The sequence below is a fragment of the Zootoca vivipara genome, chromosome 1 (genome assembly GCF_965207765.1).
Source record: "Zootoca vivipara chromosome 1, rZooViv2.hap1.1, whole genome shotgun sequence".
NCBI lineage: Eukaryota > Metazoa > Chordata > Lepidosauria > Squamata > Lacertidae > Zootoca > Zootoca vivipara.
In genome coordinates this window covers 44,615,945-44,634,517 of record NC_142582.1, presented here as the reverse complement: position 1 = coordinate 44,634,517, position 18,573 = coordinate 44,615,945, and the positions used below count along the sequence as shown (strand labels likewise).

The 18,573-nt window shown below is 41.0% G+C and overlaps 1 protein-coding gene across 2 annotated transcripts in view; it reads left to right on the top strand.

Moving 5' to 3' along the window:
- Positions 1 to 18,573, top strand: part of SLC15A2 (solute carrier family 15 member 2) — a 63,680-nt gene that overhangs the window by 24,664 nt on the left and 20,443 nt on the right. For both annotated transcript variants that reach the window (XM_035129704.3, XM_088662317.1), the window contains exons 7-15: positions 4,910 to 4,987; positions 6,866 to 6,948; positions 9,014 to 9,100; positions 10,066 to 10,155; positions 12,723 to 12,767; positions 14,707 to 14,739; positions 14,965 to 15,053; positions 15,915 to 15,996; positions 16,927 to 17,052. In XM_035129704.3, the coding sequence (XP_034985595.3) occupies positions 4,910 to 4,987; positions 6,866 to 6,948; positions 9,014 to 9,100; positions 10,066 to 10,155; positions 12,723 to 12,767; positions 14,707 to 14,739; positions 14,965 to 15,053; positions 15,915 to 15,996; positions 16,927 to 17,052 (713 nt within the window). The remainder of the gene's footprint in view (positions 1 to 4,909; positions 4,988 to 6,865; positions 6,949 to 9,013; positions 9,101 to 10,065; positions 10,156 to 12,722; positions 12,768 to 14,706; positions 14,740 to 14,964; positions 15,054 to 15,914; positions 15,997 to 16,926; positions 17,053 to 18,573) is intronic.

The following is an 18,573-nucleotide window of genomic DNA, read 5'->3' as shown; positions in this document are numbered from 1 at the left end:
AACAAAATGGTAGTCAGTACAAGATAATGCCAGCCTGCCAGAGATGCCATACTCTTTTGCTTGTCCTATATTGTATCCCTGAAGGGAACGGTTTAGGAAGGAGGGAATATCTTACAGGGAGTCAGATAAAGGAGTTTTCCCTCCTGATCTCATCTTATCCCATAGAGAAGACATGACAAATAATAAGATAATGGACTCTGCTCTTATTGGAGACTAGGCTGGATACTGATTCACTCTTCCAGTTCATTTTCTCCCCTTCCCCACCCTGCCATTCTGTATTAGAAAGGAAGCTGCCTTGTACTGAGTCAGAGCATTGGTCCATCTAGTCCAGTAATGTCTACACTGGCTGGCAGTGGCTCTTCCAAGTTTCAGAGACAACATTCTCCCAGACCTACCTGGAGATGTCAGGGGCTGAACATGGGATCTTCTGCATACAAAGCCACTGAGCTGTGTCACCTCCCAAGATAGATGGAGGTGTGGAGCCAGAAATGTCTGTTCTCCACTGTGCTTTAGAACTTTCTGCATCTAGTTACTATTAGAAACAGAGAAATAGCCTCAAAACCAGGAGAACGGCAAAACTCACAAAGTCATCAATCTTGTTTGCAGTTCACATATTCTGGTAACCACTGTAAGTTAAACATAATGCCTCTGCATCATTGCCAGTGTAGTTTTCAGAATTATACATTCTGGAGTGTGCCCAGAGAAATAACTTAGGATAATAACACAATACCAATTTCTCTTCTACATCACAGCAACTTTCAGGAGCATTATAGATTTGCAAAGGCTTTTAGTTATTGTGCCAAACTGAGTACAGTGGTATCTCAGGTTACAAACACCTCAGGTTACAAACACTTCGGGTTACAGACTCTGCTAACCCAAAAGTAGTACCTCGGGCCAGAACTTTACCTCAGGATGAGAACAGAAGTTCTGCGCCGGCAGCGCAGCGGGAGGCCCCATTAGCTAAAGTGGTACTTCAGGTTAAGAATGGTTTTAGGTTAAGAACGGACCTCCGGAACAAATTAAGTTCGTAACCAGAGGTACCACTATAAAGTTCTCTCCTGACCACCAAGTTGCAAGAGTCCATTTCAATCAAAACATCACTACCATCCTGATATTTAACATGTCCAAGTTAGGCCAAATGCCTCCCATTTCTTGCAGATACTTCATGTTTTGACTGCTCTATTTGGTAGCAGGAGTATGATAGCAACATACTGAGAACAGTTGAGATGTTGTTAGGGCCAGGCCATGATCATTCTGGGATCTTCAGAACAGCAGTAGAGGCAGAATTATGCAGCTTGCTCTGTGCTAGAGAATATAGAAATTTGCCATACAGCATGTCAGACCGTGTAGATCACACTGTCTACACTGGCTGCCAGCAGGTCTCCAGGATTTGAGACTGGGATATTCCTTGCCCTACCCGGAAATGCCAGGGATTGAACCTGGGACCTTCTGCCTGAAAAACAGATGCTCTACAGCTTAACTATGATCCTTCCCCATACTGTATAGGTTCTTTCTTGAGAGCTGGTGGAACACAGCATGACATCACCTGGTGAGCATAATCTTTTTTTTTTTTAAATACATTTTATTCCAATTTTCCAAATTCAACAAATTAACAAAACCAATCTTTTATACAAAATCTTATATTCACATCTTTTACCTTGCTCCGCCGAGCTATGACTTCCCCCCCTCCCTTCATGCGGGTTTCTTGTTAATTCCCTTTTTTGCAGTTCCTTTTTTAACATATTGGTCAATTCGTAAGGTTTATTTTAATCCTGCGAGAGTTTTTAATGATCTACAGTTTTTCTCCATATAGTCCACATATTTACTCCAGTCCTTTTGAAACCTTGTCTCCCCCTGGTCACGAATCTTGCATGTCAATCTAGCAAGTTCAGCATAGTCCATCATTTTTATCTGCCACTCCACAATTGTAGGTAATTCCTGTAATTTCCATTTTTGGGCTAACAAAGTCCTAGCCGCGGTTGTTGCATACATAAACAGTGTTTGATCTTCTTTTCTAATCTCTCCTCCTATTATTCCTAACAAAAATGCTTCTGGTTTTTTTGGAAAGGTATATCTAAACATCTTTTTCAATTCGTTATATAAACTTTCCCAAAATCTTTTAACTTTTTCGCATGTCCACCACATATGATAAAATTCACCATCTTTCTCTTTACATTTCCAGCAACTTTTATCACTCATTCTATACATTTTAGCTAATTTAACTGGAGTTAAATACCATCTGTACATCATCTTATATACATTTTCTTTCAAGGCAGTACATGCTGTAAATCTTAAAGTTTGATTCCATAATTTCAACCACGCATCATATTCAATATTATGCCCCAAATCTTTTGCCCATTTAATCATCACTTCTTTTGTCAACTCATCTTTTGTATACCACTCCAACAACAAATCATACATCTTTGCCAAAAGCTTTGTTTTGCCTTCTAGCACTTCTATTTGAAATTTGGATCTTTTATCCTCAAAACCTATTTTTCTATCTTCTTTAAGCACATCATTTATTTGATGGTATTCTATCCATCCTGTTAACACTCCTTTAATGTCCTCAAAAGGTTTTAAACTCCATCCTTTTTCAGTTTTCGTCAAGATTTCCTCATACGTGGCCCGCCTCTTCTCCATATTTATTTTCTTAACTGTTAATACCTCTGCTGGTGAGACCCACCAGGGTGTTTTAGTCTCTAACAGCCTTTTATTTCTTTCCCACACCTCGTACAGAGATCTTCTTAACTATGATCCTTCCCCATACTGTATAGGTTCTTTCTTGAGAGCTGGTGGAACACAGCATGACATCACCTGGTGAGCATAATCTAGCGGGATCACAAGTTTGCAGACCTTTTAAATCACATTGCCATTGACTTTGCATGGGCACCTATCCACAGTCATCCTGTGAGACCTATGCCAGAAAACACTGCCCTAAAGTTCCCCAGGCAGCCTCCCACCCATACACTGACCAGACAGACCTGTTGAGCTTCAGCAAAATTGTTGTGTTATGTGTTTTCAGCCCATGTCTTGAGATGCAAGGAGTGAAAGCAGACAGAACAAGAGGTTACCTTTAACACTGCACAGAGCAGCTCTCAGGAGAAAAACAATCACATCCACAGGAGCAAAGAGAGGACAGTTTGTGTGTCTTGTGTATCTTGTGTGTTGTGTGTTGTTTTTGAAACCTATTTAATTTCTGGGGTTGGATTGGGGACTTGCTTGTTTTCTATATTTAATCTGAAGTACAAGGCAGAAAGCAAAGCTATTTACCTGTGTCAACACTGGTAAGTAGCTGCTGCTCAGAACATTTTGTAGCTGATTGAAAAGGAAGCTTCTTTTAGGCTCTGCATCTTATATCAACATAGGTCAATGCCAGGACAAATAAATATTGTGGCATGGTGCAGAGTGGAATGAGAATGTTTGGTTCTTAAGAGTCTTCCTTGAAGAGAAAAAAGAAGCACATTCCCTTTAAAACCTGGCTGTTTTGTGTGGTCTCTGTGGCTACTATATTGAGCAAGCCAATGTCCCAAACAGCTAAAAATGTCCTTTGGTGAAAATCAGAAATAACATGGGGAGTTCCGGACTATCAAATTTCAGCTTATGCCTCTGAAAGCAAAATACTGTAACTAACCCAGCATTAGACACATACACAAAGGTAGCATTATAAACTTTAGATAAACATGTCACACATTAATAATGACCCGTATTTTTTTTTATCCTGTTGGTGTTCAGCTGTGAAATCGTTTTGTTTTCTATTGTTCCGTTGCAGAACAAACAGCAGCTTTGCAACCACTTCTCCTTTTATATTTGCAGCTGAGTGTATGTAACCCTTGATTCAGAAGTTGGGCCACATTCATGTGTCTAGAGGTTTCTCTCTGACTTTCACTGTGTTCTGGATTGAGTACCCAGCCAGGTGAGCCTGGGACTCCAGTCTGGATGCCTGGGTAGCTGTTCCCTCCCCATCACATTCACACCTACTGCATATATCCAGGCACACGCTGTTGGGAAGCGTTCCTATCAACAAAGTAATGTTGTGGCTTTTGGAGTCAGTGCAATGTTAATGTTTTGTGTATGGAGGATTAATTAAGGCAGGAGTTGTCATCAACCTTTTGGGGGCAAGTTTGCAGATCAGATAAATGGGCAGATCCACAGCACACATTTAAAGCACATCGAATCCACATTTGAAGCACACAATTCCACCCCCCAAACCAAGAAACTTGGCCCTTCCCAGAGCGACAATTCCCAGCACCCTTAACAAATCAAAGTTCCCAGGATTCTTGCAGGGAGAGTTATGCGTTTTAAATGTGCACTAGATGCACTTTTTAAAGTCATTTGCAACACACACACACACACACACACACACACACACACACACACCACAACCAAGCACACACCATAACCTAGTCTATTGGCTACAATAAAATGCTTCTTTTGAGCTTAATTTCAGTGAATGTAGGGGACACTGCAAGCGCCAGGGAAAGGTTCTGTGGGCACATGTGAGCCTACAGGTGCCCTTGACTTAAAAAGCACCAGTTCATACAAATTTTTAATATTATTCAATTCATTACCCACCCTTCACCAGCTGGCTCTGGGGCAGTTTATGGCAATTTTAAAATTCAACATGAAAAAATTACAGTCGCAGGAATTGCCCTCAGAATGCCACATCCTGAGAGGTCTTAGAAAGTGAGTGGAGCCCTAGGCACTCTATTTCCTGATCTGCATACGTTCTGAGCCACTCACAAAACTGATTCAGTGCATGCAGATATACTAAGGAAAACTTGTCCTGTGCTGACTTCAAGCGAAAAAAAAAGTGGTAATGGGCATCTCTTTCTGTTATGGCATTGGAAGGAAGGGGCGGGAATCAGAATTGAAACATGACAAAAGGGAGTTCTGTTTCTGCTTCTCTTAGGTGATGTGGAGTGCTTTGGTGGAGATTGCTATTCCTTGGCTTTTGGTGTTCCTGCTGCTCTCATGGTCATCGCTCTCAGTAAGTACCGGTAGTTGGTGCTGTAACAGAGCAGTGGCAGTGCTAACATCTTACCTACCGCTCTGCAATACTGTATTGCTTGAAGCAGAGCAACTGGATGTGCAGTCGCTCACAGCAGAGAATCAATTTCCACCCAGAGGCCTGGAGAAATGCTGCCTTTTGCTTTGGAGAGAACAATCTGTGCAACGAAAAAGGCACCCCCCCCCACCCCCACCCCCAGCTTCTATATGTCTAGCTGCATTAATGTCTTCTCATTCCCTCTGGAATAGAAGTCTTCCCAGCAAAGACTAGGAGATGCCGCTAGACAACAACTAATGTTGCAGAAATGTTTCCCCTTCATACACACCAAACAAAACCCAACAACATGCCAGCAGAATCCTAGAAGCCTCCTGTTTACCACATGGTTCCTTTGTATTCGTGTACTGTGCTTGTTGGATATCATCTGACATTACTGTTTGAAAAGTACATCACAGAAGCAGTCAAGGGAAAACACACCAGCAAATGCTGCAGTTCTTTTCTTTCTCTCACTTATTTTTTTTAAAAAGTCTACCAAAAATGGATTTGTTGCTGCTGCTATTTGTTGATACGGTATGCCTGCAGATCCTTCAGTCATATGAGGTGGGCACAACTGAGTTTCAGAGCATATATTGGAATGGACCATAGTTAAGATTTTAGTTAGTCCCCCCCCCCAAAAAATTGGGTTATTCAAAATTATGGCTCAAGGCACACACACACAAGCCCAGATTAAATGCCAATTCAAAGCATGCTTATATTTTACTTGTGTGTTTCTTTACATGTATACTGTGTGCATGCCAACACATGCCTGTGATAGCAACAAAATAAAATGGCAGAACAATTCAGATGACTGGACCATTTAGTCCAGTATTTCATTTGCTACAGCGACAAATGAAAAATAATAACCAGATTTTGTGTATTTTTTTTTTTTGCATGATGGTTTTCAAATCAGCTCTTGCTTGTGTCAGGTTAGGCAATATTTAAAAACTACTTTGCCCAGAATGCTCAATCGCATCACAAATGCCTTCCTCCAGCCCACATCGTTCTCTTCTCCATGAGCAATTAAGCACAATGTAGATAGCGGGGACATCCGACAAAGCTAAGTGTTGGAAGGTTCAGCACAGACAAAAGAAAATGCTTCTTCACACAGCAGCACATAGTCAAACTGTGGAATTTGCTCCCACTAGCTGTATTAACGGCCACCAACTTGGATGCGTTTGAAAGAGCAGCAGATGAATTCATGGAGGATAAAGTTAATCAATGGTTACTCGCCATAATGGCTACATTCTACCTCATCTGTCAGAGGCAGCATGCCCCTGAATACCAATTGCTGGGAATCTTGCTGTTGTGCTCAGATTCTTCTCAAGGGGTTCTGCTGGGCCTCCAATTTAGCCACTGCCATAACAGGATACTGGATTAGATGGACCTTTGGCCTGGCCCAGCATGGCTTTTTGTATGTTCTTATGTTGAATTACGGAGTGGATATGCAGCTGTATGCGCCAGCACCTCCTCCACACTTTATCCCCCCTATGTGTTATTTGAACACCTAAATTAAGTTTATAGCAATCAATGTTTGGGGACACTTAATTTTTTTTAAAAAAAAATGCATTCTTTGTCTCAGTGGACTCACTCTTTGTAAGATTTCTAAAGCAGTGGAAAGTGCTTCAGCTTTGTCAAAGGGAGGCACCTGATTTTTGACTGTGCATCCTGCCTACTGAATTCCTCTGTTCCACTTTCTGTGCCATTCTGAAAGGTCCCTGTACCCCCAGGACCAACTATTACAGTTTCTTCATGTAGATGCATAGCTACATTGAATGTACAGTAACTCCTTTTGCTTGCATTCAAACCACACTTCTTTTATAGTTGTTTTTATTGCTGGAAATGGACTGTACAAAAAGACTCCACAAGAAGGAAATATCTTACTCGAAATTTGCAAGTGCATTGGGGTAAGTGTGTTTCTTAGATATCCTTTTCATGCATGACTCTGAGATTGTAAAATCATATTTTCCACATGTCTGACCCTGATGTTAATTGATTAGCCATATTAATTTTATAGTGCAATCCTATATAGATCTGCTTAAAAATAAATTCCACTGCAGTGGAATCATGCCCACTGCTGCTGCTTCTGGCCTCTATGTTGCACACAAACAGGCCCTGGGCAGAATACCTGATCAACACAATGAAGCAGAGGAAGCCAACATTATCCTGCTCCCTGCTGGATATACTGATTATCTCCACTCTTTCAGTCATCTGTGTAGGACTTTTATGTCAATGATCCCAAGAGCCAGCTTCATATTGGAGAAGGGACTTTAGCCAAGTAGCCATTCAGACTCAAAGGTAATACATGGGAATATTTTTATCCAACTTCTCTCAAAGCAAAACGGCATGTTGGATCTACACCAGAGGGCTTGGGGCCAAAAACATTCATTGGCTCCGCTGCTCAACATCCAGAATGGCTCCCTACCATCCATCATTCTGATTAGTATTACTTTACTCCAGCACTGAGGTCACTGTGACAATTTGCACAACAAGGCATTTGAGGCTTTAAAAAAAAAGATTAGGAAAAATATAACTCAGGGGTGTGATGCAATGGTGCAGAATTGCGAATGGTATGAAGGGTTATATTACATCATCTCATTCTCTCCTTCCTAGCATATTAGAATTCAGGGTCAACCAGTGAAATTGATTGGCACTGTATTAACTGCAGTCAAAAATAAGTTCTTTCTCATACAATCGTTAGTACATAATTACCATATGAAATTCATCACTAGAAGGTGTGGTGATGGTCACTACCGTAGCTTAAGGTGGTTTCTTAAAATGGATTAAATAGCTCGATAGGGAATGGGTTGCTCAGTGGCTATTAGCCATTACAGATAATGGAAATTCTCTGTCCAAAGGAAGTACAATTGATGATGAGGGTATGGCTGCCTCAATAATCACCACACCCTCCTCATTAACATAGGGTTGCCACTGCAGTGAGTAGGGCTTTCTGGGCCCCTGTAAGGGATCTAGTGTTGTCCCTCTGGGCTTCCTGACACTGCTGTACCTTATCCCTGCTGTCATTGTTCATCTGCCCCCTCTGGACATGCAAGGAGTGAGCGGGGGGGGGGGGGGACAGCATCCTTCACTTGCCTTGAATTCTCCTTCTGGGTCCTGAAGGAGAGGGGAAATAATGGCCAATGGCAACAGCAGCAAGGAGGCGATGGACTCTCTCAGGGATGGAGCCCACTTGGAGTTGGCAGTGGGCCACTGACAGAATGTTGGGGTGAATGAAACTTGGTCTTACTTTTCAAGGACAGGAAACCTTTCTCTATCATCTAGATTTTCCAGATCAACATTTCCAAAATAAAAGACACTGTAGATATGTGGTCAACTACAGAGTTGATTATATGGAGCTTACCAGCAGCTGTTAAATGTTGCCACTTCTTTCTGGTGAAAAGAAAAAGACCAAGAATTGCAGGAACAATATCAAGCATGCCACACATGCCATGATTTGCTTTGCTGGACTAAGGGGTATGGAACCCAAGGCCTTATTTATACAATAAATGCCATTACCCAGATAATAATATCCTTTGCATAGCTGCCAAGTTTCCCCTTTTCTCACGAGGAAGCCTATTCAGCATAAGGGAAAAATCCCTTTAAAAAAGGGATAACTTGGCAGCTATGATCCTTTGTGTCTTGTGGAAGTCATCCAATGAATCAATGAAAAGGATGAAACCTGATTTAAGATGGGGATGAGGAACCTGTGACCTTCCAGATGTTGCTAGACTACAATTCCCACCATCCCTGACCATTGAATATGCTTGCTGGGGTTGATGGGAGTTAGTGTCCAATGGTATCTGAAGGGCCACAGGTTCTCCACTAATGATATATGACATGAGAGTAGGATCAAGAAAACAATATAAGACTTTGCAATAAATGATGTAATTAATTGTAATGGGCCTAAATTAAACAAATGTAGGAGAAACTCCATAACCTACACATCTCTCAATTGCTTTTATTCCTCTCTAGTTTGCTGTTACAAACCGGATCAAAAATCGATCACGGCACATTCCTAAAAGGGAGCACTGGCTGGACTGGGCCTCAGAAAAATACTCAGTAAGTCAATCTTCGGATCTGAAGTATTTTAATATATATTCCTCCAATAAGATGTGAGCTATCAGAGTATAACAGCTAGAATGTAGAAATGAACCAACTCTCCTCATCTTCATTCAAAATCACTGCAAGTGTCTTCTGAAGACCACTGTAAGTGTCTTCAGAGAATGTACAAAAATACACACACACCCTCCTAAATTGACTTGGGTTTTTGTGCATGTGTGCTTCCTTTATGGAATGAATACACATTTTTGCAACCCTACCTGGGAATAGTAGGTGAATACAGGGAAATTGAAGCTCCCAACATCAGCCATGGTGGAAATAACTGTCCCTCTCCCAAAATAAAGCACCCAAGAACAGAGGAGTTTAGATCTGAACCAGCCCAAGTTTGCCACCATGAGCACACTGTTCAGGAAGGTGCATCCAATTCCAGCTTTGTAGTTAGTGTGCCTCTATTATAGGCATATGTTTGTCACAATCATACCTTACAATTTTAGTGTAGACCTGAAAAAGTAGTGTGTTCCATGATACTGAGATACATTGATTTGGTGCAGTGCATGCCTGCCTACCCGTTTTCTTTATTCCTCCTTTGTGCTTGCTATATTAGCTCACGTTGTTTACAGTACATTTGCTCAGATATCCATAACCAGATCTGCCATGTGTGATTATTCTGCGGTAACTGGGTCATCCCAAATATGCATAGGCATAGCTCTCTTTGCATCAGCCTCCAAAGTCATTGCATCTAAAATGTTCCACAAAGGAGCTGAACAGATTGAGAAGCACCTGAACACATCAACTGCAGAACTGGTGTACTTAAAGCATAAAAGTCGATATTAGGAAAAACACACATATTTTCCTACAAAGAGTTCACCTCCATGGAGCAAAATTATATTGTCTGAGATTGTTACTTGTAGACCCTTCTTTCCTACTAACCATTCTTGCCTTTTGCTTTGTGTTTCCCTTCACAGAACCAACTGATAACTGAAGTTAAAATGGTGACACGGGTCCTGTTTCTCTTCATACCACTGCCAATGTTCTGGGCTCTCTTTGATCAACAGGTAATGTGCAGTACTATCTAGTGTGGCTTCACTGTACCACTCAGCTCCAGTATCAAGATCTGCAACTGCAGGACTTTTTTTCAGAACAGGAGTAATGACATCATTGGCTAAAGCACCAGGGTAATTGGCAGACACACTTTGTTCTGGCAAGTGATTGAGCTAGTAATAAGGCTTTCAGGTCCTTTCCTTTAATGGGGTTTCTGCATTACAGTAGGTTAGGTTAGCAATTTAGGTTAGCAATACATCTTTGCAAGGTTGTTTTCATTTCTAATAAAAAGCTTAAGGTTACATTTCAGCTGGGCTGAAGATCTTTTCTTAAATTTCAGTGTGCTTTGCAAGTTTACACCTATGCGGCCAGAAGTAAACACCACTGTGATCAATGGAACTTACTCTCACATAACTAGGAATAGGGATACAGACAGGGTGCAACCCCCCCCCCAAAAAACCTTAGACTTTATGGTGCCATGGGACTCCTTGATTACCTCCTGCACTTCAGAATTTATCATTACACCAGAATTTCTTATTCATACCACTGTGTATGAAAGTAAAAGGTGACCTTCACCAGTGACTTTCACAATCTTAAGTTCAGTTCTCTAGTTTTCTGAACTGGTTTTTTTAAAGCTGTCATGAAAATTCATCAGCAAATTGCTCCAAACATGCACAATTTTGTATGCAATTTTACCTCCTAACACATATCATTGCAATGCAATTTCCCGTAATCTAAGGCATTTTTAACTTCACCAAACCTTTATTAGGCATTACAAGTATAGGTAAAGGTAAAGGTACCCCTGACCATTAGGTCCAGTCACGGACAACTCTGGGGTTGTGTGCTCATCTTTCTCTATAGGCCGAGGGAGCCGGCGTTTGTCCGCAGACAGTTTTTCCGGGTCATGCTCTGGCGAAACCAGAGCAGCACACAGAAACACTGTTTATCTTCCCGCCGGAGCGGTACCTATTTATCTACTTGCACTTTGATGTGCTTTTGAACTGCTAGGTGGGCAGAAGCTGGGACCGAACAACAGGAGCTCACCCTGTCATGGGGATTTGAACTGCCAACCTTCTGATTGGCAAGCTCTAGGCTCTGTGGTTTAGACCACAGTGCCACCAACGTCCCAGTATAGGTCATCATAAAACATTCATATATAAAATTTTAAAATATATACAAATAAACAGCCACGTAAAACATGTAATAAAGAGGATTATCATTGGAATTTATTCTCACTAAATAGTGTCATAGTATCTAAGAGATACTATTGATAAAAACTCAGCCACCCTTGCAGTTACTTCTGGTTTAATGTCAGATAGACAGAAACTAATATTTTCACTGTGCCTTGATGTTAGACTACCCCAAAAAAGGGGATAGCACGTGTTTGTGTAGCTGGTTGTACAACGGACAGTAGAAAGGTTTCCTGTAATGCACACATTTAAGTAATTATACAGAACAAAAAAAACCTCTGATATTATTAGAGACCAAATTAAATTCAGCTTGTATTTAAAGGTGAACCTTCCTAACCTTTACTTTTCACACTATGCAAACCAAAACACAGCCACTGTTTGAAACTTTCACTTCTCCAAATTTTGCAAAGCAGTTCTACAGCAAAGTATTCAAAAATGCGTATGCTAGGGTAAGGTATGTAATAAAATGCCTATAGTGAGAACAATGCACAAAAATGCATTGGCCCCTCAGCTTTTGTCAAGGCAGATATTCAAGCATCCCCAAAAAGGATAGATATTGTGGATGTTCTTTGAATGTGCCAGACACTGTAGAACATATCATTCTATTTAAATTTTCAATGGCAATCCCTACACATGTGGATATTTAAATCCAATGATGTAGTGGACATATATTTGCCCCACCTCCTTTCCTCTTAAGAGATCCTGGGGCACATATACACTAAAAGCTTATATCAAATTTATTTATTCCGATTGTCACAATCAAGATCGGTGATGAGATCCTACACTTACATGAGAGTAAGTTCCATTGAACTCAATGGGACTTGCTTCTCAATAGACATGTGGTGGATTGCACAGATAAGCCCTTGAAGATGAAAATAATCCATCCCTAACTACTTATTTTCCTTTTCATTGAGAAACATTGTTTCTGGGTTTCTTACAGCATTTGACTAACAGAAAAGGTATGAATAAGATACTTCCTTGTGTGGGAAATATACACGTGAAGAACTGGGTATTGCTTAGAAAACCTTACATTTGATTCCATTTTTAAGAACAGGCTTCCTACCTTGGTTGTGTGAATAATTCTACCTGTTGCTTTACCCTTTTCTTGGTTTGCTAAATGTGATTCTGTGGATTTTCTCCCTATTCAAAGGGTAGGCATTTAGGAAAAGAATTGGCAAGGTTCTGTGTCTGATAAGAGATAAGGAGAAAATTCACATGCTTTCATTTAACTGCAATTATTATATATGTTAAGAATGTATGATGCATTTTCATGTTCTGAACCTTAACAATATGTCATGGTCCTTTTTGGTAATGTGCTATTGCTTTTCTTTCCAGTGTTGGCCATGCGTGCAGTACTCCATGGTATTCATTTTGATCTGTTTTCTCCTTAGGGTTCTAGGTGGACGCTGCAAGCCACTAAAATGAACGCTGCCTTTGTAAGTAGATAGGGTTCATTCACAATAATTATATTTCTTCATTAAACAAATTCAAGTCAATGGTTTAAATTATGGGCTGGCAGTGTAATAAAGGGTCACACTTCTATTGATTTTAAAATAAGTGCATCTCTAACGGAACAATAATTATAGACTTAATGACTAGTGGGGGCAGGACGGGAGAACAATTTAATATGGAATAGAAGAGATATGGAGAGTATCCCCCAGCAATTAATATATTTTGGCTCAGTGAGATTCTGAGAGTCCCTAAGGGAATTCCCATTTGCTCTTTAGCCTACTGTGTCATACTTAACAAAATTTGTGTACTGCTTGATAATAAAAAGACCCTCTAAGCGATTTACAGATATATAAAATAAAACATCAAACTTTTCAGTATAACCAGGTATTTAAAAGCTTTCAAAATATTATTAGACCAAACAGTAGCTAAAAATAGATAAAACACTTTACAATCATCTTCATGGTCTTCCACTTACTTTATCATAGTATTGTCATGATTTTCAGCCTACTGTCAGGGCTGACGGGGCTTCCTCTCTTCACAACAATCACCACGAGAGCCTCCGGACGTTTTTATGGACTTTATTTACAGTATTTACAATAGGTCATTAGCACGTAATATAATCATCCATCAGAGTCACTCAGTTCAGATCTCCTGAGGCCCCTCCAGCAACCCATAAAATGACGAAGTCTCACGCCTTGCCTTTCAGCCCTCCTCTCCCCCCCCCCCCGCAAGTCTCCCGAGGGCTGGGGTAAACCCCCCCCCCGCCCCCAATTCTGAGCTTAAGCTTAACCCTTGCTGCTCCTGTGAACTTCCAGGCTCTCTAGCCTTTCCTGTCTCTTCCTCTAAACTTACTCCGACAGCTCTCTCCTCATTATCTCCCTCCCCCTCAGGCACATGATCCTCTTCTCCCAACCCCAGGTTTCCCCCTCCCTTTGGGGAACTTGAAACCACTGGCTCATCCCTGACACCTACTTTGTATCATTACCATCAGCAACAACATTTATGTTCAGTCAAGGTAGGCAAAGCCAGCTCAAAAGTGTTTTCATGCAGTGGGTGGACAAAATAGGATCTTGGACTTCTGGCTGAAACTCTCTTTGACTAAGGTTATTTATAGGAAGATGCTGTCTCAGCAGAGAGCTAAAGTCTACTGAAGCCTTATGGATGCAACCATGGCCTATAGTGTGATTGGTTCTGCCTCTTGGGAAAGGTGGCTGAATTATGGAAGAGCCCTTGCCTGATTTTGCAGTCTTTGACTTCTGCAAGTCTGAGAGGATGGGGGTCCTGCAAGGGTCCCATCATCTGAGTCATGCAAGGGCCTCATCATCTGAGTCCAAGGATGGTGGCCGGGCTGTGTCATTGCACTGGGAGGGCCCCAAATAAGGTACTAACAGTTATCTCCAAGAGGAAGTGGTCTGAATCTTGTCACCATCGGTGTCCACTGCTGTGGACTGCAAGGTCTCAGAGGTCAGGGATCATGACAGATGACCAGGCGATTGAGCAGGGCAGGGCTGAGAACACAGTTCCAGTAGAGCACGATTGAGGAATCAGACAAATGTTCATGATACCTTATGTCACTCATAAATAGATACAGTCCTGTTCTTAAACAAACCCTGTGTCCCTGTGGCTAGTCCCATGTCTGTTTAGAGATGTTGTCTAAATACAGTTTGGTCTGAAATGCAATGAAGTTTTCTGCTATGGGATCTCTGTTATGTTCAGCAGATGGCTTGCTTCTAAAGCATTGTTCCTTTCATGTCAAGGGGAATGTGGAGTCAACCATAATAATAAACACTGAGCCACTGGGAAGTCACTTCAGCTGCTAAGACCCCGTCCTCCCACATGTGTTAGCTGTCTGCTTCGCTGATGTCAGTTCTGCCGCAGTTCCCTTATTTTGTTTGCTAACCGGTTTCAATGCTCTAATTTCAGGGAGGATTTATCCTTCAACCTGACCAGATGCAGGTAAGGCAATGGTTGTCAGGGCACGTTGCTACTGTGTTGGAACTTGTATTGATGGCACTGGCGTAGCACCAGCAATTCGTTGTTTAACCACTTCATCTATATAATTACAGACTGTATCCTGGCATTTCATCAGCACCAGTTGTGAATTATTCCCTATGGTGTATTTAGGACTGCAGCCTACGTTACCACAAATGGCTAATATAATTCATTTTTTTGTTTTTTCAGTTCTTAAATCCTCTCTTGATCCTTGTCTTCATCCCAGTTTTTGACTTCGGCCTGTACCCCTTGGTGAACCTGTGCAAATTTAATTTCACGTAAGTACCTGAACTTCCCCCCCTTTCATTTAGAAAATGCAGTGCAGATTCATGGATGCACACACTCTTGTAGGGTGAAAAAGTCTAAGATTATTAGTCAAGCATGGATAGTTTTATGATGGTGAGATAACAGAAGGGAGAATCTCCTTCAATCTCTATAGCCTGTGAGTTCTAGGAAAATGTGGCCTACTAGTTAAAAAAAAGATGGACTTTCTGCAGCTTTTAGATATCCCCTCAAAGCAGAAGGACTGCATGCAAACACCAGCATCTTTTAGTTTTAGTGGTTTGTGGGGGGAGGCAGCAATATATTTCCAATCCTCCAAAAATTTTCTGTCAAAGTAGAGCATCTTTACCTATTGAAACACTCTAACTTTGCTTCACTTCATTTAGGCCCAAGGGATATTCACACAAGCACAGATATCACATTTTGAAAATGTTGGTCATGATAGGTGCTCTGGGAGATGTGCAATTTATTTCTTACATGCCTTCAGCACTTGTAGTTCAATAACCCAAGGCAATTTTTCTGTCTGCTGCCCTAGAAGGGAGTTGGAGATAGATCATCAGTGGTGCTTTCCTCCACTTCACACATTAACTAAATGCCAAACAACATTCCTTCCTAGAAGAGCTAAGGGGAAGATAATATGAAACTTGCTAGCACAGAGCATTTTTAAAATAGCGTATCAATTTGAATGGGCCTTGGTTATAGCCTCATAATAATATAATATGGAGGTTTTATGTTAGAAGAACTGCCTCTGTCTGTTAATATGGCTTAATGTGCAATGATCTCGGACTCAGAGGAATTGCATGATTCATCTTAAATTACACATTTTTTGTAATTAAGTTGTGCTTATTTACTATCAGACCCATTAAAAAGATGGCAACTGGCATGATCCTTGCAGGCCTGGCATTTGCAGTTGCAGCTGTTGTAGAAGTCAAGATAGAGGTAAGCAGCTGTATGAAGCAAAGAGGTAAAGATACCTGCTTCCTACCTATATGTTCCAATGTCCTATCCATCCTCCCTCCTTGACTTGTTTTATGGTATTGGCTCCTGAATACACAATTTTAAAATACTCTAAGGTTTCAGGTCCTTGTTTTGGAACAGAGATTGAGTGTCATGAATCTGTAGACCAGAAAGTTATCTGGATCTGATCTGGATCAATAATAACCAGAATTCAGGGAATCATTGTGATCATATTGCGGCATACTCTTTTAATTAGGAAAGGCTATGCTGAAGCCAATTTTAAAAGAATATCGCCCTCAGACCACATATTTGACAGACATAATCCTAGCAATAGCACACTGGAACTCATAACAAGTGGATGTTACCTGAGACTCAGTGCCCAGGTCCAGTTCTTGTCGTTTGTGGTGCAGCTGCTGGTTCTTCCTGCTTGGGTCCCATGCCAATCTGCTAATACCTGAGGGAGACCATGTGAGATGGGCAGATGTTTCTGGTTCATCTCAGATGAGTAGGACATCTTCCTGGACAGTATACACACACACTTCCTGTTCCAATCATGAAAGGTGTAATGTGACACATGGCCACAAAGTTGTGATAATCACATCACTAAAGGTAACATCAGCCCAAAAGTTAGAAAGAAACCCACCTGTATGTATATTCTTGTATATATTATCAAGTAGAGACAAGATCTGTGCATGTGTGGAACACACCTCCTCTTCTACAGCAACGTTTGCAAAAGTCTTTTATGCCTCTTTTATAATAACTACCAACCATCAAGATATCTATAACCAAGAGCTATGTTCTGTTGCTATTGTACAGCTTCAGTAAAGGAGAGAATGGTGTTTTGACTAACCGAGTGCTTAATATTACAGCTACCCACTGTAGTATTATAGATATGCACTTTATTTCCATTAGGAAAATGCTGTGCCAAAGGCAGTTTCAAAAGAAAGCTATATTCAGGTCCTGAATTTGGCAGACAGTGATATTGAAGTGGCAATCCAAGATTATGACTTATTTCGACAGCCGATCAAACCATTTCAGGTGAGCTTATTGGTTATTTCCTTGGCAAGATCATTCCTTTTCAAAGTTAATACTTAACTTTCCAAGATACCACAGACAGATGCTATGAACTGCCCTGAGATCTATGGATGAAGGGCAGTATACTATGTTGTTGTTGTTGCTGTTGTTGTCGTCACACACCGTGATAATTATTGCTTCTGTGTTTTACATTCCATGTGTATTTATTATTGTATGGATCCTTTCTCAGTCATTATGATAATGGCTTCTGTATGACAAAGAAAGCTTCCATTTCCTCATATATTCAGAAGAACAAGAAGATTTGACCTTCCTTCCCCTGCGTCTGTCCTACCATATGGAGCGGTGGCACGTTTCTGCAGGGCACTGTGCCTTTGACAGCAATCCCCATCCTCCCCAGCGTATTTCAACAGAAAAGGCACAGATGGCTGACTATATTTACTTATAATTAGGGAAAAAAGGTTAAATCTTCTGGGATGAATATGTTCCCCAAAAAGCCTCTTTATATGATCTGTGTTTCCCATAGCTCACAGTCAGTTTAGATCTGAAAGGAACATGCTAGAACAGGAAAAATTAAAAGAAGTGCACAGGAAGAACATAAAGAATGGGGTGGTTAACCGAAAGCTCTGAAAGTGTGGTTCTCTCCCCTTTTTCATAATTCTAGGGTTATCACAAGTAAGTTCAAGCATGCAGTGTATCCAGCTGGCAGGCTTTCTGCATGATTTGCCACTGATACTCAGTTAAGGGGGGAGTGTTATCATTTACGCTCCTCTTCCTTTGATTTGTTCTTGCAGAAGCTTGGGATTCATTGAAGAAGTCTGGGCTGGAGCTTGGTCATGTCCACCTTTTATATTTTTTGAATTTGAACTTCCTGCCCACCTCATTCATCTAGATGTGAGAGCTAGTGGAGCGGAGCGGCTTGAAACTTCGGTTTCTTCTACACTAGCAGTTCAGTCTGAAATTGCCATCCTTAGTTAACTCACCTTTTCAGAGAAAACAGATGACATCATTGGCAGAGTATTGTATTCCATTTTCTGTATTGTCCTCCCATTTTTGCTAAACCTGGTTGTGGGGTGTGTATACATTATGTCAATGACCCAACATTCCCGTTGAATAGGCCAATACACACACACACACACACGCACACGTGTCTATACATGCACATATGTGCTGTAAATTTCAGGGGTAATCTGTCCACCAAATTCCTCTTGTTCCCATGGGATGGTTTTAGTTCCCAATTTCTCCACTATTTTTTTTCTTTTTGCATAGTGAAATTACATTATTTTGCTATATAAAAATGAAAAAGAGAGAGGCCATTAGTAACTAACATCCCTGTTCCACTGCTGGAGCAGGAACTGACAACAAGGAAGAAGTTAAAGAACCCATTCAAGGGGCAATCAAGGGGCAATTCATCACTATTCTTGCAGCAGAAATCAGGGGAAAGCCACAAAAGGGCAAAAACTTAAATTAAAAGCACAGGATCACTTGAAAGATTCAACAGCCTATTTACTAATCTCCCACCTGTAT